Source organism: Sus scrofa, chromosome X (genome assembly GCF_054392235.1).
Source record: "Sus scrofa isolate SSC_HxYL_T2T_F1_AM1 chromosome X, Sscrofa_HxYL_maternal_Yorkshire_Landrace_v2.0, whole genome shotgun sequence".
NCBI classification, from domain to species: Eukaryota; Metazoa; Chordata; class Mammalia; order Artiodactyla; family Suidae; genus Sus; species Sus scrofa.
Window position 1 is genome coordinate 96,653,045 of NC_139401.1, and position 24,591 is coordinate 96,677,635.

Genomic DNA, 24,591 nt, shown 5'->3' on the forward strand with positions numbered 1-24,591 from the left:
GTGAGATCACCTCACACCTGTCAAATGGCTATCATCAAAAACTCTGCAAATAACAAATATTGGCAAGGATGTGGAGAAAAGGGAACCCTAGTACACTGTTGGTAGGGATGTAAATTGGTACAGTCACTAATGGAAAACAACATGGAGGGTCCTTAAAACACTAAAAATAGAACTACTATATGATCCAGGAGTTAGAAGTCTTATTTTTATTTTATTTTTGGGGAAATCAAATTTCCTTCCTCCATTTCAGGTGTGATTTTTTAAAATTCCAGCTTTATTGAGGTATGATTGACAAATAAAAATTGTACATATTTAAGGTATACAATGTAATGTTTTGGTTTATGTATACATTGTGAAATGATTACCATAATCAAGCTAATTAATATTCATCACTGCAGTTATCATTTTTGTATGTGTATGATAACACTTGTTATTTACTCACCTCTCAAATGTCAAGGATACAGTATTGTTAACTATAGTCACCATGCTGTACCTTAAGTCTCCAGGACTTATTCATTTTATAATTGAAAGTTTATACCCTTTGACCAGCATTTTCCCATTTTATCTACCAACTAGCATCTCCCTATTTCTTCCACCCTCTAGCTCCTGGTAACCAGCATCCTACTCTATTAGTATGAGCTTACCTTTTTAGAGTCCATTTATAAGTGATATCATACAGTATTTTTCAGTATTTTTCAATCTCTGACATATTTCATTTAGCAGCATAATATTCTCCAGGTTCCCCTATGTTATCACAAATTGCAAGATTCTCCCTTTTTTTTTTGAAACTGAGTAAGTTTCCATCATACATATAAATGACATATTGTTTTTCCATTTTTCTACTGATGGACACTTAGGTTATTTCCATATCTTGCCTATTATGAATAATGCTAAAATGAACATGAGAGTGCAAATATCTGGTTGAGATCTTGATTTCACTTTTTTTTTTGGATATATACCCAGAGGTGGGACTACTGGATCATATGGTAATTCCATTTTTAATTTTTGGAGGAATTTCTGTACTGTTTTCCATAGTGACTGAACCAATTTATATCCTACCATAGATATACAGGGTTCCCTTTTCTCCACATTCTTGCTAATAGTTCTTATCTTTTGTCTTTCTGATAATAGCCATTCTAACAGGTTTGAGATGATATCACATTGTGATTTTGATTTGCATACCCCTGTTTATAGTGAAGTTGAGTACCTTTTCATATCCCTATTGGCCATTTGTGTGTCATCTTTGGAGAAGTATCTGTTCAGGTACTTAGCCCATTTTTTCATCAGGTTATTTGTTTTATTTTTATATTGAGTTGTAAGAGTCTTTGACATATTTTGTATTTTAACCCTTTATCAGATATATGGTCTGTAAATATTTTATCCCATTCTATAAATTACATTTTCACTCTCATTTTATTCAAGTATAATTGACATACACCATTATATTAGTTAAGCTCACATAGTTAACATAAATAATTTTTTAATGTGATGAGAATGCTTAAGATCTAATCTCAGCAACATTCAAGTATACAATACCATGTTAATTAACTATAGTCACTGTGCTGTATATTAGATCCTCAGAACTTCTTATAACTGCTTTATTGCTATTGCTATTATTTTAAACAAACTGTTATCTGTTAGATCAATTATGAATAACAACAATAGGATATTTTATCTTTATTCCTTCTCTAACACTCCTTTCATTATGTAGATCGAAATTTTTTACCTATATCATTGTCATTTTCTCTTACAAACTTTAACATTTCTTGCAAACAAGTCTATTGGCCAATTCCCTCAATTTGTATTTGTCTGAGAAAGTTATTTCTCCTTCATTTTTGACAGATAGTTTAGATAGACACAATATTCTAGGTTGGTGATTATTTTCTTTCAACACCTTAAATATTTCACTCCACTCTTTGCTTGCTTGTATAATTTCTAAAGAGAAGTTTGATATGTCTCTTATTCTTGTTCCTCTATAGCTAAGTTCTTTACTCTTAATTTTTCAAGATTTTCTCTCATGTATTTCACTTTCTATGGTTAGAATATCATATATAAAGGTATAGTTTTTTAATTTATTTTTTCCCACTGTACAGCAAGGGGATCAAGTTATCCTTACATGTATACATTTTTCCCTACCCTTTGTTCTGTTGCAATATGAGTATCTAGACATATTTCTCAATGCTACTCAGCAGGATCTCCTTGTAAATCTATTCTAAGTTGTGTCTGATAACCCCAAGCTCCTGATCCCTCCTACTCCCTCCCTCTCCAATGTTCACTCTGCTTGGTATTCTCTGAGCTTCCTGCAACTGTAGTCTGGTGTCTTTGGAAATACTTCAAATATTTCTATTGTTCCTTTCCTCTTTCTTCTTTTGGTATTTCAATCATGTATGTTATTCCTCTTGTAATTATAACCTCAGGTGTTCAGTATTTTGTTCATATTTTGCCATGATCTTTTTTCTCTTTGCAGATCTTTATCTGGCTTTCAATTAAAAAATGATAAGGCATGTTTAAAAGAAAAAAAAAAAGCACAGTCTGAAAAGACAATACAAGCATCAGAACCATATTCATACATTGCAGAGAATTATCAGAATGGGAATAAAAAATAACCATGATGAATATATTAAAGGCTCAAATGGAAAAAGTAAACAACATATATCAATAGATGGGTAACATAACCAGAGCTGTGGAACTTCTAAGAAAGAATCAAAAGGAAATGCTAGAAATCAAAACACTGTAACAGAAATAGAGTGCCTTTCTTGGATAGCAGTAGAATGGACATGACCAAAGAATCTGTGATCTTAAAGACACTTAATAGAAATCTCCTAAATTGAAATGCAAAAATAAAGCCAAATAAAGAAGACTGAAGTAAATAGGCCTTTAGTATGAGATTTTGTTTACATTACTAAAAGTTAGGCTGTCTTCACTGTTTCTGTAGTTGAAGGTATGAGGCTAAATTTTATGCTTCTTTACATCTCCACTGTTTTCCTAGAGACTGCTTCTTAAACAGGGTCTGAGCTCTGCAGTTCTTTCAGCTGAAAGCCCTTGTAATCATACAGGAGTTTGATTAGTCTGGTGGTAAGTATTCCATAATCCTATGATAAAGTCTCAGTCTTCTGACTAGCCTGTGCCTTTGGGCTGTGACCTTTACAAGTGTTTCTCAGCTCCCTCGCCCCATCTTATATGAGACAGGAAGGCTTGAGGAGACAGGAGTTGGATATTTCTCTTCCCTGTAGTACCCTAGGTTCAGTAAAACATAAGTAATTTAGGGGCTGCTAAAAGAGTTTCCTTTGAGGGCATGCTTTTGTTAAGAACAGAGTGCTCTGGGCACGTTTCAAGATAGTTGCTTTTCCCCTTCCCTGCCAAAAGGATAAAGAAATGATTCTCTGATCTTCATCCTGAAACCCTGGTTAGGCTCCTGGAAGCAAAACTCATCAAGGTGTGGGAGCACCCCCAAGATTAGATCTCATGGAGTTTTATTTTTTAACTCTCAAGTTAGTTCATATTGGGGCTGCAGTGACTCATCAATTATAGTTTAAGTGTTTTTATTCCCCTGGCTCCTGTTCTGGGGATTCTGCTCCCAGCACATTGTGATTGTCAGTATTTGCCTAGCTATCTTAAGTTTGAGGTGCAGGGGTTTGCCCTGTGACCTTAATTATGTGAAGGATCTAAGAAGGGTCGTTGACTTTCATTTTATTCAGTTTTCTTGCTGTAAGGATGAGAGTGAAAACTTCCAAACTTTTTCTAGTATTACTTTCTAATAATTGGTCCTAACTAAACAAAACTTTTAAAGGTAGTGATTTCTGTCATCTGAATTTATTATTTGGTCGCTGTTGCCTATAATTTGCCTTCAGTGTTAATCCTCATACATGAGATACTTCTGAAGTTATTTGAAATATATCCAAGACCCCCTCATTTGTATCTTCCATTCTAAAATCAGTCTCTTCAGTGTCTGTTTCACACATTCTACAAAAACCTGTTCCTATCTTCACTAGTAGAAAATGATTCTTTCTTCCTTTTACTTAGGCAGAGTCTTCTCAAGCCTTCTCCAGCTAATTTAGTAAATAATAATCTCTCTTTTTTTGAGATTCCATTGTAAACATTGTAAACTTACAACCCTGTTTTACCTCATTCTATCTATAATATTTTTCAGCTATGTAGATTTTGACACCTTGTTTAAATCTTAATGCTTACTGGGAGGCAGGCACATAGTCTTTTAATGCTTGTATTTCTCTTACATCAAATAGCTATCCTAGATCTAGGCACCTAGGGGAATGACAAAGAATCATTGATAGACTGTTATATATCAATATTTGCTAGGAAATTGTGACTACTCTGCAGAGTGATTTATAGACATAAACACCAACTTGCAACTTGCACATTAATTCCAAAAAAGCAAGTCACCTCTAGATTTTCAAGAGCTGACAATTAAGACACCTCATATATATTAATAGATGGATGGAGGATCATTTTTCAAATCCTCTCTCCAGATTCTTTCTGCAGCTTGTGAAGAGCTGTTTTTGGAAACTGCTTTAGAAATTAAGAGGGAAAGGCTTGGTCTGGAGGGAGAGGATCAGCTTTCTGCCTCATGTCTGTCAAAGGCTGTGGTTGCCCTATACGTGAAGCTTTAAATCAAACTTAATTTGTGGTGCCTAAGCAGCTTCTGGCACTAAATAGGGTTATTCCATAGCAAGTAACACAGAACTAAAAAAAATTGAGTGTAGTGTGATTTACCCATAACCAGGAGAAAATGGAGAGAGTAAAATTCAACATAAACCATGAAGACAGAAAATTCCCATTTTTTTCCTTGGTTAGATATATGTTGGGACAGGAGAAAAAAGGAAAATTGCAACGTTAGCAGGAAGAAAAAAATTAATAGCAAGACTACCAGTAAAAAATATGGTTAAGAAAATTTTTATCCTAAGAATTTATTCAAATTACAAATGCGAGTATTGTCAATTCTCTGATATGTATATTACTGGGAGGTAACAGAAACAGGATTAATTTTTAAAGCATGTCTACTTGGAATATAATCTGGTTTAGGATTTTAGTATGGGAGATTCTCAGATTCCAGGAACTCTCTTCCACCAACCCAACTTTAAGCCTTTTTTTCTCTCAAAAGGGAGCCAGAAGAGATAAATCCAAGCCAATTTTAAATACCAATAAATATCAATACAAATATTTTTGGAAGTGCAAAATTTTTAAACAGTTTTTCTTTGGATAATGAAATGTTGATGTTTAATAATATTCCTTTGCATTCACATAGTGCTATGTAATTTTTAAATCACTTTAACCCACTGTACCCCTACACAAAAGTATGGTAGGTATTTTTCCCAACTTAAAGATGAGTTATATTAAGGTGCCATTGAGTTAATGACTTTGTAGGAATCCAGTTTGAGTTTGTAAATAGGAAGCCTGTATTTACAACCCAGTTTTCTCTGAGTACAGTTGTCTTTTCCAACTTAATGCTGAATGCCAATAAATCAGATTCTTCTCTGCTTTCATAACCAGGAATCCAAAAAAGAGATGAAAATTACTTTCACTACCCCAGTGTTATATCTTGCAAATTTATGTATTCAACAACCTTACCCCAGGATTTAATTGCAGAATTTCCACCATTTAGACTCCGAATTTTCTCTTTCTTTGGTCAAATGCAGGAGATAGAAAGGAAATTTCAACCAGGTACTCACTTTTACCTCTCCTAGGAGGGAGCTCGCCATTAGTGAGAATATAACTCCCCAAACAAACAAAAGGCACAGCCCCTCAGGAAAGGTTCCTGGCAATTCAGCTCCTTAGTGAAGAACAACTATTATGGGCCATTGAACACCGTTCACTTGAGAAAGCAAAAAGGAGGACTATGAGAAAATGTCACATATGGCAGTCTCTCCTGGGGGTGGGTGGGAAAGAGAAAGACAAATGTCGAGCAATGACTGGGGAAAGCAAGCCATGGTAGGGGGCTAGCATTATTGGGGGATTAGGGTGGAGGGGTATATGCCTGCACAGGTCAAAAGCAGGAGAAAGTATATAACAGGCTTCTCACTGATGTTTGGGGATAGAAGGCCACTAACCACCCTTAGTTTACTCCTAATAAGGCAATCATTTTCAAAGCCCCTTTCTTTACCTTTTTACTCCCTATTGTCAAAACTCTAATTCCTAATACAAACCTTACAACTCCTACTGACTTTTTCTCTTCATGCCGTGTAGCAAAAATCCAATTTTTTTTCATAAGCTCAACTAAAATATGGGGCCCGATGTTTCCTCCTGTTTGTCATGCAAATCATATTGCCTTCATTTATCAAAGCCTAGTGGCATGTTAATATTTATTTTGGCTGAGTGAATTCTTCACCTTTTTTTCCCCTTTCTCATCTGATCTTTGCATGGAGTCTCTTTTTGTGTTTTCTTTTTGACATTTCTGTGCATACACCCGGTAGGATTCTCCAGCCCACTGGAGACCTTAGTGAGCTACGTAACCATCTTCAGTCTTTTCATGGCTGGACTCCCCCCAAATCAAAGCAATTTAGCCAAGAATATTTTCCTTTATTTCAGACTCCTCAAAGAGCATCTTGGAGAAAAAGAAGTTGAGTTGGCACTCATCTTCGATTCAGTGGTGGAGGCTGACCTGGCAAATTATACCTGCCATGTGGAAAACCGAAATGGACGAAAACATGCCAGTGTTCTGCTGCGTAAAAAGGGTATTTATTTTTATAACTGTTACTATTGTTTATTTAGCTACCAAGTAACTATTGAAGTTAGGTATGTTTCCTGGCCTGACTGTATTATTCAGCATAAATTTCTATTAAATATTTTGCCTTTTTTAAGGAAAAAATCTCTCTTGATGTAGATATTTGCATAAAATGCCTATGATCTTGCATACCACTAGGAAGTGGATAAATGAAATATTGTTATGTGTTAAATCCAGTGAGATAAAGTATACCTCAGTTATAAGTATTACATAAAATTTGATAGACATTGGCATTCAAAATTATATTTCACCTTCATCTTATATTGCTTAAATGAAATACTAGGGGTTTTACTATTGGGTGAGAAACAAAATCACTTTTTTTAACTCCTTGACTAAAATATAAATAAAAATAATGAATTGTATCATATATTTTTTTTTAATTTTTATAATAAATATTATGAAGAATATTTCATGATATGACCTGGTGTTCAAGGCCTTTAGCAGGTGCATATATTTTTAAATAGTTTGATATTTATGTGGATCCCTCTCTAGAGTTGATTCCATATGGGGTGGATATTGTATATAATGGGCAAAGAAAAGAAACTATAAATTTACAAACAAAAGAGATAAAAGCAGACATAGGGAACAACAACCCCAGCAGCTGGAGTAGCTTCTGAGATTGGCTCTTACCCTGCCACAACTCTTGATTACTGCGCAAAAGACTAAATACTTTCTGTATGTATACATCTGGCAAAAGTTTTGTAAATGTAACAGAACAAATGTTCTCAATCAGTGTTCTTGTTGTCTAGGCTATAGAGCAATAGAACAGATTCAATCAGCAAGGTCACTAGTTGTACTTCATAGCCAAGATGGAATTTCTACTTTCCAGCCAGCTCTAATACTTAACCTTGACCAGCAGCTCTAGGAGAAGCAAGGAAATGTCATTCTTCTGAGAGTAATGCTTTTATCTCTCTAGCACCATTTCTTACCCTGTTGGACTTGATTCCATCTTGAAATAATGCAGTATTTAAGTATAAAATAATCTAATATGGAAAGTGAAATTTGGAGACTCTGGTTCAGGAGATCCTGGTTTAACCACTGATTCAGCCACCATGTTCAGCAGGACTAATTTTTCTGACTAGACATCCTAAACCTGAGTTTCCTTATTTATAAAATAGTGGTGATAATATCTGCCCAAAGTATATTCACTTTGATGTTCAAATGATAATGACATGTTATGAAATATACCATGCTCAAACAGGCTCCACTATTATATAGAACTTGGATAACTTCTATGTACTAGGCAACCATTTGTCCACCTATATGAAGGGCAATGATCATTTCCAGATACCTTGTGGCAAGGATTACTTTTTTTTCTGTCCATCTCAGTCTTATTTTAGGCTCAGAGACCCTCCAAGCCAGGCTCTGCTGCACCTCTGCATCTTTAGCAATTTGGGCAGTGTCTGGCCACTCCTAGGCACTTAGAACCCATTCTGGCTAATGAATGAAGTTCTCTTTTATTATTAAGGATCATGTACAGCAAGCATTGGGCTAGGTACAGGGGATAGAGTGCTGGATAAGATAGACATCCCCCAGTCTATATGGGGCATATAGTCTTCAGAGAAGTGAGGGTACAAAGAAAGACAAACCTTAAAGATTAAACAAAAAATTGCACAAAAGGTATATGTTACAATTAGAAATCTGCTATGAGGAAAAATAATGGGGAAATCTTATTTTACAGTTAGTCAGTAGAGACAGAATAACCCTATTTGATTTTTAAAATAAATATGTTTCTCTTTAATAAGTAAAACAACCACTAGCAGCCCTCTATATTTTTAATAATCTGACACTAGAAAGCAAGGTACTCTGTAAAACTGCTGCCTCCATGGCTTCTGCAAGGAAACGTGTCCAAATCATGAATAATTGAGAATATTCTAACCTAAATATTAGAGTTCACCAAAGCTCAGGTTCCCACTTCTCACTCACTCACTAGATTATTTCATTCCATTCCCATCTCAGTTTACAATTCACATGCTGACAATTCCCAAATTTATATATCTAGCTTGGACTTCTCGCCCAAACTCTAGAGTATTCCTAGTTAGTATTCCTAACTGTCTATTCAAAAACTATTCAAAAACTCCATGAGTAGACCTATCAGGCTTCACTTGACCCACACAGTTTTCTTGATTTCTCCTCCCTATAAACCTAATCTTCCAGTTTTCTCCATCTCCATCACCATCCTTCCAGTTGTTCAATCCAAAGTCCTTGGAGTCATCTTTGACTTTTTTTCTCTGCACACGAACTATATCAAATGAATCAGAAAATCCTATAGCTCTCCTTTTAAACAGACCCAGGCTCTGAGCACTTTCCCTGCCTTCACTGTTACCATCCTAGTCTGAGCCAGCAGCATCAATTTCCTGGCTCATTGCGATAGCCTCCTAACTGGTTTCCCTGCTTTCCCCTTGTGCCCTTAGTCTATTCTCACAGCAAATGGAGTGATCCTTCTGTATGTAAGTAAAATCACATTATTCCTCTAATTAGAACCCTCTAATTGTAGAACTCTCACTCTTACCCTTAGAATGAAACCCCAAATCTTTGTCCTGGCCTTCAAGTCATGGTACAATCTGTTGCATTTCTGATCTCATTTTCTATCACAATCTGCCACCAACCCTTGCACACACTAGCTTCCTTTCTATTTCTCATGCTCACCAAGAACAGCCCTGGCTCATGGTCTTTGCACTTGCTATTTCCTCTGCCTGGAATACCCTTCCCTTAAATGTTGCCATGGCTTACTCCCTCTTTTCATATAGGTCTCTGCTTAAGTATTACCTACCCAATAGACCTTTCTCTGACCACCCTTTATAAAATAGGGCTACTCATTTTCTTTTTTAAAAATTAGCTTTATTGAGGTAAAATTGATAAATAAAATCATAAAATATTTAAGTGTACAATGTAATGACTTACTATATGCTTACATTGTGAAATGATATCCCTCATTGAGTTAACACATCCATCATCTCACATATCTATCTTTTATTTTTATGTGTGTAAGAATATTTAAGTTCTACCTTCCCAGCAAATTTCAGTTATACAATACAGTGTTATCTACTATAGTCACCAGGTTATATACTAGATCCTCAGACCGTATTCATCCAACTGATAGGGTTTGTACCCTTTTACTAACCTCTCCCTATTTCATCCCCCATCCCCTTTTCCTGGACAACCACTTTTCTCCTCTATGTTTCTATGACTTCAACTTTTTATTTAGATTCTGCGTATAAGCAATACCATGAAGTATAGTATTTATCTTTCTCTGTCTAGCTTATTTCACTTAGCATAATGCCCTCTAGTTTCATTTATATAGTAGCAAATGATGGAATCTACTTCTTTTTTAAAGGCTGAATAATATTCTTTTATGTATATATATCATGTTTTCTGGATCCATTCATCCATTGTTGGACTACCCATTACCATATTCCCTCTAATTTGGCTCTGTTTCTGTTTATTGTATTTACTACTATCTAATACTCTATTACATATTTATTTTATTGTGTCTCCCCACATACACACTAGTATGTAAACTTCATGAGAACAGGGACTTTTTCTGCCAAATTTACTGCTGTATCCCTAGTGCACAGAATATGGTAAGTGCTCAAAAACATTTTGGGGATGAAAATTCTCCTCCTAAAGGACTAGAACAATAGGGTGGGAGATCAAAAACAGGGGTTGGTAAAGAGAGGATTTCCCTGAGATCTGGTCTTGATTAGTGTCTATTTTTGGTTACCCAAATACATTTCTCTTTCCAAAACATTCACTTTCTAGATTGGGGGATGAAAACTCAAATCTCAGCAGCCAGGTAGACACTGAAATTAAAAGAAAAAGATGGCTGGATATTAAACACAGGCCAGAGAAAACATGTCTTGCTTTAAAGGGCAGTCGCCACTCTTCTAGAAGATTATTGCCATGCTTGCTGGAATGTGAACCTAAGGATATGAGAACTTCAGCATTTTCAAGTAAGGTTGAAAGACTGGATTTGGAATATTTTGATTTTAAAATATTGGTATCTGGGAGTTCCCATTATGATACAGTGGAAACTAATCTGAATAGTATCCATGAGTATGCGGGTTCGACCCCTGGCCTCACTCAGTGGGTCAGGGATCTGGCATTGCTGTGGCTGTGGCTGTGGCTGGCAGCTGCAGCTTCTATTCAACCTCTAGCTCAGGAACTTCCATATGCCGTGGGTGTGGCCCTAAAAAGCAAAATAAATTAAATTACAATAAAATAAAATAAAATAAAATAAAATAAAATAAAATAAAATAAAATAAAATAAAATAAAATAAAATAAAATAAAATAAAATACTGGAATCTACTTTCTGGGAAACATATAGACCACGACCAACAAAATCTTTTTTTTTTCTTTTTTTTGGCCCATGGCATACTAGTTTGTACTCTCTGTTTTAGGCAGCAGTTAAATTTTTTTCACTGTCCTTTGCAAAATGATGCGGTTCATCTTGCCTTACTCCATTTTCTTTAGGAACACTTGACAATATGCTAGAGCTCCATATAAGAGCAAGAAGCCCTATAGTCCTGATCCAGCATATTAAATCAGACTGAACTCTGGCTTGTCTTACAAAAAACTTCAGATATTTCTTTGCAGTTGAACTTTTCAGGCTTTATCACATCTTAGACTGGCATCAGTAGCCACAGTGTTTCTACCTGTAATAAGAGTATGGCTTATTTTATGGAATAATAACTTTCTGATGAACTAGAAGTCAAACATCAAAAATGCCCTAAGTGATCATTACAGAGAAGAAACATTTCATGAATCCTTTCACAAAGTAAAAAGGCCTTTCATAAAATGAAAACTCATGTCTAATATATGCAAACAACAGGGTCAGGCTTGCTCAAAGCAAAGACATCCCTTACCTATGCATGTTCTACCTGCATCTAATAAGTGAATGCTTCCTCACTCTCTGATGAACTATTTGCCAATAAGTACAACCAACATTTTAGTAAAAAGTCCATTCTAATTTTGGGGGAGGGGGAGGTGAACCAAGACTCTGAACTTATGCTAGGGAAATTCTGAAAATTAATGCTTCTCAGTGCATACTCCCTTTCTCACAAACAGATGGATATTGAAGAATCTCTCTCTCTCTCTTCATTCCTAGTGCTACTGCCCCACCCTGAATCCTCAACTTGTATAGGAAATCCTCAGGTAGTATCTCCTAACCTACCTTCCAACTTATGTGTAAGCTCAAAACATTTCCAGTCTTCATGCTTTCCAGTGCCTGGACTTCAGCTGCTATTTGTCCCATTCTATATTGTCTTATCTTCATGTTTAAAATGAAGAAATAGTTGGGTTCAAGTGAAGAAGGTAAAAAAGAATACACTTGTACTTTGGGGGGCCTAGAAAATGTTATAGTGCCATAAATATTTGCTGTTCTGGCTATCGCTATTCTTATGAAGTATATACACAACACAGTCCAGATGAAATGACTTTCACCTTCTCAGTCAGGAACTCTCCCTAGAAGTATAGCTCCTGCTGAGATGGAAAATGACAGTTGAAAACAGAGGACAAAAGAAAAAGCCAAGTGTCATCTGGGTGATGGCAATTCTGCCCTCTGATTATAGGATACATGTTTCCCTTTTAATGTGGCTGCCTGGGATAAATCAAAGAATACTGGTTGAGTCTCAGGGACTAGGTCCACAGTTTTCAATGTAAACAGCCATCATTAGGTAATATCTTTCAAAGACATTTTTATAAAATGGACCCCCAAACCGCAAAGGTACTTTTCACACCGCAGTTTTCCTCCATAAATTTACTGTTGAAAAAAAGGTGTCTGATACTTGGGAGTACAAATTGTTCCTGCAGCTGAAGTTTTCCATCCACCTAATAGCAACTCTACTCTGTAAATAACATAGAAATTGCTGAAAAAAATTCCCACTCAGTGACTTTGAAAAAAGTTGAGAGCTTTTCTGATCAGAGAGTGAAACACAGAGGGAGAGACTTCCAAAAAATTACAACATTAAATGAACATTTTAGAATAGGAAAAACATGTTGAATTGTCAATCAATGACCTACAATCAAAGAGAATTCAGTTTTCAGAGTAAACAAAAAAGAAATCATATTGCTCTGTCAATTTAACACTGGCTATTAAAAATGCATAATTGATGGAACGTGGTAAGAAAACAAGCAGAGATTGTGATATTGCAGCCCCATGGAGGTCTCAATAGCAAGCTTGCCTTACCACCCACATAGAGGCAGGCAGTGCTTACTGTGGAGCCATTTTCTATAGAGAGGGCAGGAGACAGCTAATATATAGTAGGATTGTTTTTACCTGAAATTTTGTGGCTTAATTTTCAAAATGACCACCTCTTGCAGCAGGCAGGATAGAGAGACAGATTCCAGTTTCCGATTTCCACTCATTGTGTTCCTTCACAGTGCTCCTTATTAATATATTTTGTCTCTCATAGCAGCTTCACTCCCTTCTTTTTTTCCATCCTTCTTCCCCTCTCCTTACTCAAAAATAATGGCATTTATGTTTCTTTTTTTTTTTTTTTTTTTGTCTTTTTGCTATTTCTTGGGCCACTCCCGCAGCATATGGAGGTTCCCAGTCTAAGGGTCCAATCGGAGCTGTAGCCGCTGGCCTACACCACAGCCACAGCAACGCTGAGTCAGCTCATGGCAATGCCGGATCGTTAACCCACTGAGCAAGGGCAGGGACTGAACCCGCAACCTCATGGTTCCTAGTCGGATTCGTTAACCACTGCGCCACGATGGGAACTCCGCATTTATGTTTCTTACATTTCTATTCAGTGACTCTGTGATTGGCCATGCTGTCTTGGGCCACTACCATCTCTTCTCTTATTCCATCTCCTTGAAAATACCAAATTCTCTATATCCCCATGAAACCTCAGTTTTTCTCATATACTGGACTCCAAGGAGCCCCCCTTCCTTCCTGGTACAGCTATAGCATTCTTCAGTGCCCCTCAATGAAGTGCCTGGGATCTGTCCTATCATCTGTTTGCTGAATTGTAGTTTAGCTTCTTTCCTTAGAATTGAAAGGGCAGAAGGAGACAAGAGTCATATGTTCTTGAGAAGCATTATCAACAGTTCTACGGAGGAACAGGGAGAAGGCTTTTCATTGTCACTTCCCAGTATGGAGCATACAAAGCTGTGGTGTAATAACAAGAACCTTAAATTTGACGTTAGAACATCTGGGCTCAAGTCTCGCCTTGGCCTTTGGTATATGACCTTGGGTAAGTGAATTAAACTACAGAGTTAGATTTTTCATCACTGAATTTGAACCAACAATTCTTGCCCTAAAGGATTAGAGAATAGATAGTAGCCTGGCAGAAAATTTCATCTATAATATGTGTTACTTAGAGTATATATTTTATCTTTTTTCTTAATTGTTATATTGAGCTTAATTTACCTCAAGCAGTACACCTATATAGAGACAAGGGAAAATCCCAGGGAAAGGGTGATGATCTCCTTGTCAAGAGACCTTCAAGAATGGCAATCTGTCATGATCATCAATTTGATTTTGGCAGTACCCCCAAATTGATGCATCCAGGGAAGCTGATTGATGCCAACCAAACTTATCAGCAACTGATTACAAACTAAAATGCCACTCCCTTTTTCAGTCTGTAGTTACATGGTAAGCTGAGTTAGTAATAAAAGAGTCGCATAGCAATTAGGAATTAGATTAAGTAGAGGTTAACTAAATTTTAGGGCAGTTTTATCTCTATTATGTTAAGATCAATGAATAGTCCTGTTCCACAGTGGAAAATATGTCTCTGGTCTGACGTCTTTCAGATTCAGCATTACTCCTGTAGACATTGTTGAATTCATATTCTAAATTCTCCTCTGACTTCCCCTTTTTCTAAATTCTACGATATTATCCTCTCTTTTGATGATACACCCTAGATGTGTTAATATTACTAATTAAGCTACAGGTAAGTCACTATTCCCTGAGCCTGTGATGTATTATTTCTCCTTCCATTATGTGTTCATTTAATTGTTCCCCAATGGAACAGCCCTAGGCTGCTATCAGGTAGCCTGGTGTTGGCTGAAGAGGCCAAGTAATTAGCCTGGATTTCACATACTCTTTTAGCCCAATTGGGCATATTATATCACATACAAATTATAGTCATTTATTCAAACAAGTAGGGGAAATGGATGAGCTAATTCCCCCTGCCTACTTTCTATTGGATTATGTTCTACTGAGGTTAAATGAAATAGTTAAATCCTTCAAGCTCATTAGATTTTACTTCATTCTGAGAATAATTTTATGAGGCTCTTCTCCTATAGAAGACTAGGGCCTGTGACCTGAGAAGTATTAGATGGTAATCTTGCTAAGCCAAAATATAATTTAACAGAAACAACAAAATATTGGAGCTGGACCCAGTAAAAGGCAGCATTAATAGTTTCCTGAAATACACTTAAAGCAAAAGTATATATGTGAGATCTAGATGGGTTCAAAACAAATTGGGAGTGCCTATTCTTTTTCAGATAGACCTATCACTTTCAATATTAAATTACTCAAATATTTAGAAAACAAGTTTATTTCACAAAAGAATCTACTTGCACAAATGTATCAGGAACAAATCTACTTACAGCATGAAGCAAGAATCTCTGTAAAGAAAAACAGCAGTTGTACATCTTAGAGACGAGAAATACGGGAAGTTCCCAAGTGTTGCTGATTTAATTACCTTTTCCTGTTTATTTGTTCCAGATTTAATCTACAAAATCGAGCTTGCAGGAGGCCTGGGAGCAATCTTGCTCCTCCTTGTACTGCTTGTGGTCATCTACAAATGCTACAATATTGAACTGATGCTCTTCTACCGACAGCATTTTGGAGGTGATGAAACTACAGATGGTAAGTTATCTCCTGTTGTTCAAATTTATTTAAAAGGCATGAATTTGTGATTATGTAAGATAACATCCCTATTCTTAGGACATACACATGAAAAATTTAAAGGGCAATGACTAAATGCAACTTAAAACATTATATTATCTATAAAGAGAGAGTAAAGGGGAAAAATATTAACAATAGATGAATCTGGGTAAAGGATATACGGGTGTTTCATAAATAGTTTTATCTCTTGAAATTATTTCCAAAAAAATAGTTTAACAAGACATTAGTTGGTCAGGAGAACAAACAATTGCTGTCAAAGCCCATTCCCTAAGAAACAAATTAAGAATCAAATCCATTTTTCCCTCCAGAAAATTCAGTTTAGGTACAGATCATATTTAGCCCTTCCTGGCATCAAAAAACTAACAAAGCATACAAGATATATATTAAAACCTATGGAAGAGTTCTCCTGTGGTGCAGTGCGTTAAGGATCCTGACGTTACTGCAGCAGCTTGGATCACTGCTGTGGCATTTGTTTGATCCTGGGGCCTGGAAACTTCCGCATGCTGAGGGCACGAAAAAAAAAAAAAAAAAAAAAAAAAACTAAGAAGATACTTATCTTAAATCTCATATTACATGTGGACCCTCATATTTTGGATAATTGTAGCACAATTCTCAAAGGTAACCTCAAACGATAAAAATTCAGAATGTGGCTCATAATTTTCTTATATTTGCCATTTATCACCTTTGGAAATCTTATGCATGAAATAGCAACAAAAATTGTATTGAGCCTGGTTTCTTTGAACATTCTAAAATGATTTAATTATTTAAGAGAATAAATTATCATACTTCTAATAAATATCAATAAGAAATCATACATATCACTCCTTGTGTATAAAGTCCTCACTCACAAACTGCTATAAGCCTTGGAAGCATATATGAAATGCCTCCAGTAAGCCAAGATAAAAAAGCCCAATTGTAAGTCATTACTTTAAAAAGGCAGATTTAAATCTTAGTTTTCTTTGTATTGGAATAATGAAGGTTAGATCTTTTGTTTCTTTTGAGATCCTCAAAGGAGAGCAGTTCATGATTTTGTTTTATTTTTATAGTGATAGGAGAAGGGCAGAGTGTTGACTATAACATCCAGATTTTTGAGGAATCTTTTATTTTGGTCTTAGTGTTACTTTGATATAAACAATGATATGAGTATGTTTTTATTATTTTATGTTTTCACAGTAAATTAGAGAAATGCTGTTTGATGAGCATGCTCTTTATCAAGCAATGTATTTACTTAATGACTATAGCAGCCTATTTAAAAGTATTACAGACCCTTATTTAGACATATCTTCAAAATGAGAAATTAAGGCCTGTCCTGATCATAATTACATGCTCCAAAAATATGTATGAAGATGTACCTTCAGTTTCTATATGCAACAATTAATGAAAAATCTGACTTCTTACATATACACATAAAACAACTAGATGAAATATGCTATTAAGGAAATTTTCACTGGTTCCCAAGTGCCAACAAATGGCTAAAATATCCATGTACATGAAAGGGAGTCTCCTGTGATTCATTTGCTTTAGGTCATGATTACAAGCAATTTATTAACACTTTTTGTAAGAGGTGATATAATTTATTAAGTTAATCTGATAATTAATTATAATTGATTACTTTCATCATCCATATCCAATAATCCAGACTAAAAATCCATGCTAATATCATAGGACATTTTGCATCTGTAGCTCCAATATGGCCAAAGATGACAAGTAATCTGGAGCATTTCAGTTAGAGAATTGTGTAGACTGATGCCGAAACAATTATTTTAGGGAAAAAAATGCAATTAGTGGGGAACTTCAAGGGTTTTCAGCAGGAAGGAAATTTAAAATAGTTTATGTTCCTACATGGAATCCTGGACCTTAAATACACAATCTCTGTACTAGCTGAGTGGAATGCTAAAAAGTCAGCAGGTATTTAGTGAGGATGAATGAATGAATATTAAAACCCTTTAAGAAATACAGTTTCATGATGCCAAATGTCAGCTAGATAACCTACCAAATTTTTCATTTTTTAAAATATTTTTAAATAGTTTTACCCAGGTACTTTTTATTCATGTTTTCTCTTTGATTCATACATATAGTATTATTTCCTAAAAGTTCTTATAAAAAATGCTGTATTTTTTTAACTAAAATCAAACCTATCCAACTTTGAACTCTTAAACATTTTCACTATAATTCATTTCAGTTCAGCAAATGATGATTGCTTCATTTATTTAACCTTTGAATTATGCAGTCATTAAATACTTATTATCTACTACGTGCCAAGCACTATGAATGATGTATTTACATATATATGTATATATATTCTTCATCTGGAGCAACACTACACACACACACACACTAGTAGTATAGTTACACGGTATTGCACTTCTTTAGAAGCTAAGGATTTAAGCTGTGTTTAGCATAGTCCCAGAAGAACTGCATTGTAAACAGGAATAGCTTCCTGATGGTGAACAGGATTAAAATGAGATTTAAAAATGGGAAGGGGAGTTTGATCCCTGGCCTCATTCAGTGGGTTAAGGATCCAGTGTTGCCATGAGCTGTGTTGTAGGTTGCAGACACGGCTCGGATCCCACATTGCTGTGGCTGTGGCGTAGGCCAGCAACCACAACTCCAATTCAATCCCCTGGCCTGGGAGTTTCCATATGCCACAGGTGCGGCCCTAAAAAGCAAAACATAAGGGGGGGGGGCAGTGTGACAACAGGAAAATTCTTCCACAGAGTTAGGTTCCCTTATTCATAAGTTCTCTCTTCATTGGGAACAGCATACCTATGGTGACCACTGAGCAAGCCCTCTTGCTTATAATGCTCTTTCTGCATTGTGGTGCTTTCTAGTTTCTCATATGAGCTTGGTCAGCATGATTTAACACAGAGAAAGCCTCATTAGCCTCACCTAGCAAAGTGCTGCTGCCATTCAGTTTTAAAGCAATTTTCAGGACTTGCTGTTAACCTTATTCTATGATGATGTTGTTATTGCTCTATCTATCTTGCTCCTCTTTGTGAGCAACAGCTGTGGCTATTCATGAAGTTTTCTTGGCTGTCTACATAGGGCTAAAGTGCATTTTTTAAACTGTGGCATCTGTGTCACGGCTTGTGCACTAGCTGGCATCTTAGACCTTCTGGGACATCTGACATGGTGACTTTGAGAGCTCTTTTTCTGCTCTGGTCAGCTACCATAAGTTCTCCACCTTTATTTTATTTTATTTTTTGTCTTTTTGCCATTTCTGGGGCCGCACTGGTAGCATATGGAGGTTGCCAGGCTAGGGGTTGAATCGGAGCTGTAGCCGCCGGCCTATGCCAGAGCCACAGCAACGAGGGATCCGAGCCGGGTCTGAGACCTACACCACAGTTCACGGCAATGCCGGATCCTTAACCCACTGAGCAAGGTCAGGGATCAAACCCGCAACCTCATGGTTCCTACTCAGATTCGTTAACCACTGAGCCATGACGGGAAGTCCAGCTTTCCACCTTTAGTTCATCTTAAAGGGACATGATTGTAACCAGAAGCAACCATTTTCCAAAGAATGGTCTGTTTCTAGAATATTCCATACAATTTATTATCCAGATGTTTTTGGTGTTAACGTATATCAAATATATGCATGTTCTTGGAGCTCCCATCATGGCTCAGCAGAAAGGAATCTGATTAGTATCCAAGAGGACGCAGGTTCAATACCTGGCCATGCTCAGTGGGTTAAGGATCTGGCATTGCCATGAGCTGTGGTATAGGTCGCAGATGTAGCTTGGGTCTGGTGTTGCTGTGGCTGTGTTGTAGGCCAGCAGCTGTAGCTGCCGTTTGACCCCTAACTACCTTGGAACCTCCATATGCTGCGGGTATGGCCCTAAAAAGACAAAAGCCATATATCTATGTTCTTGGCATAACTTGGAATATGCAAATATAGCAATATTTCTCTGGAAGAAAGCCTTTTTTTTTTTTTTTGGTCTTTTTAGGGCTGCACTCACAGTATATGGAAGTTCCCAGGCTAGGGGTAGAATCGGAGATACAGCTGCCAACCTAAAACCACAGCCACAGCAATGCGGGATCTGAGCTGTGTCTGCAACCTATACTATAGCTTACGGCAACACCAGATCCTTAACCCACTGAGCAAGGCCAGGGATTGAACCTGCGTTCTCATGGATACTAATTGGCTCATCAACCACTGAGCCACAACAGGAACTCCTGGAAGAAAGTCTTTATAGCACCACCTATATTAGACTATAGGGTGAAGGACAATACCAGGAATATGTGAGATTAGGTATTGGTTGGAGGACAAATAGTCATAGTCAAGGCACGCAATGGGGCAAGAGTCTAAAAGCCCTAGTCATATAGGTAAAAATGTCAGGTAATCATGCAGATGGCTAGCTTATAGTAGATGCTCAACAAATCATTGTTGAATGAATTAATAAGTAGTTGAATTTACAGAGGTTTGTGAGATAGAGTTATCAAAGTCAGAGGAAACTAGGGTCTAGTCTGATATGATGGAGTTTGAGGCGGCAACACCATCAATGAAGGACAATGAAATACATTCTGCTCATAGAAATGGAGCTATCTGTCCTTTGGCCTATTTTATTCTTCCAGCTGTGTATCACCAGCAGCTCTAAATCCCAGGTGAGTAATTTTAGCTGGAGAAAGTCAAGGGCCTGCAGGTGCATCCTGAGCTTGATTGGAACAAGGGCAGAGGTGCTAGGATTACCAGGAGGTTCTTACATTAGCCTTGCTTATGAACATTCTCACTTCCAAGTGGCGTTTTATGCGTAACAGTGGAATGTACCCCATTTGTGAGCCAAATGATCTCAACTATTGGGGCAGTCCTTCATGCGCATCTGCTTCTAGGCAATCAAATAACCCAAGCAAGGTTTACAGAAGTCTTTTCCAGCTCGAGGACAGGCTAACGAGAAGCCTCCTGGCTTCAGGCACCATCTGAACATAAATAACCAGAGCTCCTTTCATGTGGAGGTTGTGAAGCCTGGAATCTTACTAGTATTAGGACAATGTTATCCTGCCTCATTTATCTCTAGAGAGTCAGGGGTTCCTGCATACTCCTACCATAAGTTATTTTTGTCTCTTTATATGCCTGTCATTATTCCTCCTTCATCAGCTAGAATCAAATCATTAATGGCATAGGTAAGTGTGTGGGTGCTTCATTCTGTAAATTACCTTTAGTCAGGTTTTAGCTATATTCTAATCAGGCCTGGTTTAATGGAAAATATTTGTGTGTTTTAGAAACAAATCCTGAAATGTTTACTGGTCTTTTAAAGTTAGTATTTGCAAATAACTAGGTTTAATAAATACTAATAGTTCCATGTGAGTCTATGCTTACTATATTAACTTTTTAAAATAATTTTTCTATAAATAAGGGAATTTTGAAAACACCTATAACTTTCAAGCATGTCACTTCTAAAACCAATGGAGACTAATATGTTGAGTAGCTGTATTCATTAATGTTTTCAGGAAGAAAAAATATATGTGTGTGTGTGTGTGTGTGTGTGTGTGTGTGTGTGTGTGTGTGTGTATTCATATTTTTTTCTCTTTGGGGAGACTGGCTCTGAGCCAATACAGCAAAGAAGGAAAAAATACATTCTTAAAATACAGTTAACTCTCTGACTAAATGTGTGAAGGGAAAACCTAATTTGGCAATACTGGAAGGATGTATATTTTGAAACAAAGGCTTCTTTTGGAAACTTGTGTCAAATTAGTTGGCCATGGATTGAATAAGAGGCAATGCATTTGTATAAAACCCAGCTGCTGTCTCTAATATTTGGTAATGAACTGCATTTTGTATATGAGGATGATGACACTAACCAACTGGAAGTATGGCATGTGCTGCAAGTAGTGTCTCCAGGAGTGAGGCTGGATTATTTCGATCTTCCACACCCTAGGGCTCAGCCCCTCTTGGATCTTTTACACATATTTGTGCAAACAAGGTATAGTCTGTGACCAAGTAACAGAACCAAGCCAACTGGCACAGAAAGAGTTCAAATCCATGACTTTGGTCTATTTAGTCCTGCATTCAGACACACTGAGCTAATCATTCACACCAAAAGTCACAAATAATAATTCTCTCTTATTTTGCCCTGACTGTATGTTGCCCATTGCATAAAAGTTTCAGTTCATATCATATGACTATAACTAGCTTATGTTGAAATGCATTTGATTTCTTATTGTGACTTATTTTTTCTAATTGTTAATGAGAGTTACTAATTATAGTGCTTATTCCATCCTGTTAATGTTAGTACTTAAAGAGAACTTGCTAATAATACATACAACCCTTTTGTTTTTCTTTATATCTAAGACAACAAGGAATATGATGCCTATCTTTCTTATACAAAAGTGGACCAAGATACTTTAGACTGTGACAACCCTGAGGAAGAGCAGTTTGCTCTTGAAATACTGCCAGATGTGCTAGAAAAACACTATGGTTATAAGCTCTTCATCCCAGAAAGGGACCTGATTCCAAGTGGAAGTAAGTACTTTCAAGTTCTGTATTTTAAAAGTTTGGTTTCACTTAAGAACTTTTATGGAAGACGTCAAATGTCAGGGCCAAGTATTTAGATAGTTCTTTTCTCAAGGGAGATTTTATTAAATTCAAAATTTTCCCCATTGCCTGTGTTCTGACTTTCTAGCATCCGAATTTTTTAGAACTCACTCTTACTTATATTTTAGGTATGGTCTTAAAATCGTGCCTTTAATATATTGCCTTACTGTTCTGAGAAAATGGTGATCCTTAAAAAAAAAAAAATCTGTGTAAATCAAAGTCTTTTCAAAGCCTTTTAGTTCCAAAGCTAGTCTTCTATTATTGCGCTTCTACCTATACCTACAATCATTGTCACTAATAATTCTGAACTTGTACCTTGATATTCACTTCCATATTTATAGAAAAAAAATCCATTTAAAAATGTATGTGAGGCCATTGATATGACACCTTCATGGTGTATTTAAATTATTTTTAAGAAGTTCTGGACTATTTGGGCTTGAATGCTACTTTTAAATTATGCTGCATATTGAAAGCTACTTTTGAGCATTCAGAATAAATTCAGGTTCAGGTTAAAAAAATATACGTTTTTTCCCCTGTTAATGTTCAGAGTACTGTATATGGTAAAGCATGAGGTAAATACAGAAAAGATATGGTTTCTGCCCTCAAAGAGCTTGAAATGACATTGAGGGAAATTAAAAGTGCTAGAGTTACTTTGCATCTGTATCTACATTAATATCCTTAAGGGGGAGATTTGACCACATATCAGAATATGGTAATTTATTTTCAGTACTTCATAGTATATAAAATATTTTCACATACATTATCTCATTTCATCTTTACAATAATCCTATGTGGAGAGACAGCAGGTGCCTCTTTCATATGAGGCAAGAAGGCCTGAAAGATGTCCAAGACCACTCAGCTGGCAAATAGTAGAGATAGAGTTAGAACTCAAATCTGTTTGACTCTGGTTCTCACTCCACTAGATCACACTATTTATCCCTCAATAATATTTATTCAGATTATCATCAGTCCACCATGGTCCGTAAGCTGGCAGGAGACAAACTGAAACAACTGAGTTTTGGTTATTCATGTCTTTTCTCAGGGTACATATGTTTCTGGGTATGTTTGGGTTGTGCACATGAGTATACACACTTAAACATGCATAGAAAGAAACAATATGTTGGTCCATTACTTTCCATAAATGTAAGATTTACCTAAATTTCTTCCCATGACCCTCTCCTTTTTTTTTCTATAATTTTCAATTTCATAACTTGAAATACCACTTCTGCATTGACCAAGCCCCAAAGAACATGCTGATAATGAGAAATTTTTTATTCTTTTGTATCTCTCTCTCTCTTTTCCACTACCACTTCTACTATTCTAGTATAGGCCCTAATCACCTTATTCCTGAATGTTGATTACTCTCTGCCTTCCCAATTTTTCCTCTCATCCATCTAGTCCCACTAATATATATATATATATATATATATATATATATGTACACCTCCCTGATCATGTCTCTATGCTATTAAACAACCTAAATTCTTCACCATTTCTTATAGGATAAAACCCATAACCCTTAGCTAAATACTTCTACAGTCTGGTGCCAGCCCAGATTTATCTCCTAAACTTGTCTCCTACCATCTCCCTTACTCATACCTTCTACTCTAGCCAAACTGTGCCTTTGAGGTACATTGTGTGTCCCTGCAATTCTTTTGTTCATGTTAATCTTCTATACCTTTACAAATCCTATTTATACTCTCCATATCACTGACTCTGTGAAAAGTCCATAGTAACTTCTCTAGCCTTAGAGTACATAGTGTACAATCATGTTTGACTATAAAAACTGTACTCTGTGATATTTTGTATTATTTTATAATTTTATGTAGTTTTCCATCTATTTATGTATCATCTTGTCAGCAAGATTCTAAGCTCCATGAGGGCAGATATCGTCTCTCATTTATATTCATACCCCTGTTATCACCTAGGATACTTCAGCTCAGTGGACACTTCAGAGATGCTTTTGATTGTATAGGGTTGGTTCAAAAAGTCCTGTATATCACAGGGAACTATATTCAATGTCCTATGATAAATCATAATGGAAAAGAATATTTAAAAAGAGTGTGTATATATGTATGTGTAACTGAATCACTTTGGTGTACAGCAGAAATTAACACAACATTGTAAATTAACTATACTTCAATTTTAAAAAGTGTTGGTTTAAACCAAGTGGAAATAATAACGAAATAAGTAAACATTTTAACAAAGGGAATATGAAAGCTAAAAAGGAGATTTTTGCTGAAAGAAATAGGAATAGTCTCAGTACTAATTACTATATTGCTTTTATTGTTTTCAGATATTAGAAAGAATACCTATAAAAGGTTGACAAATCATTAAAGAAATATTGAAAATATCCCTTTACTATTTTTCTGCTTAATGCTATAGATTACTATGTATTTCTTGCATTTTTGCCATGAGCATCTTGTTGAATTCTACAAAATAAGTTTTTAGAGTGATAACAT

General features: G+C 36.1%; 1 protein-coding gene across 8 annotated transcripts in view; it reads left to right on the plus strand.

Annotated features, from left to right (window-relative positions):
- Positions 1-24,591, plus strand: part of IL1RAPL2 (interleukin 1 receptor accessory protein like 2) — a 1,117,802-nt gene that overhangs the window by 1,080,822 nt on the left and 12,389 nt on the right. For all 8 annotated transcript variants that reach the window (XM_085008093.1, XM_085008091.1, XM_085008095.1 and 5 more), the window contains 3 exons: positions 6,544-6,689; positions 15,418-15,561; positions 21,887-22,057. In XM_085008093.1, coding sequence (XP_084864219.1) covers positions 6,544-6,689; positions 15,418-15,561; positions 21,887-22,057 — 461 coding nt within the window. The remainder of the gene's footprint in view (positions 1-6,543; positions 6,690-15,417; positions 15,562-21,886; positions 22,058-24,591) is intronic.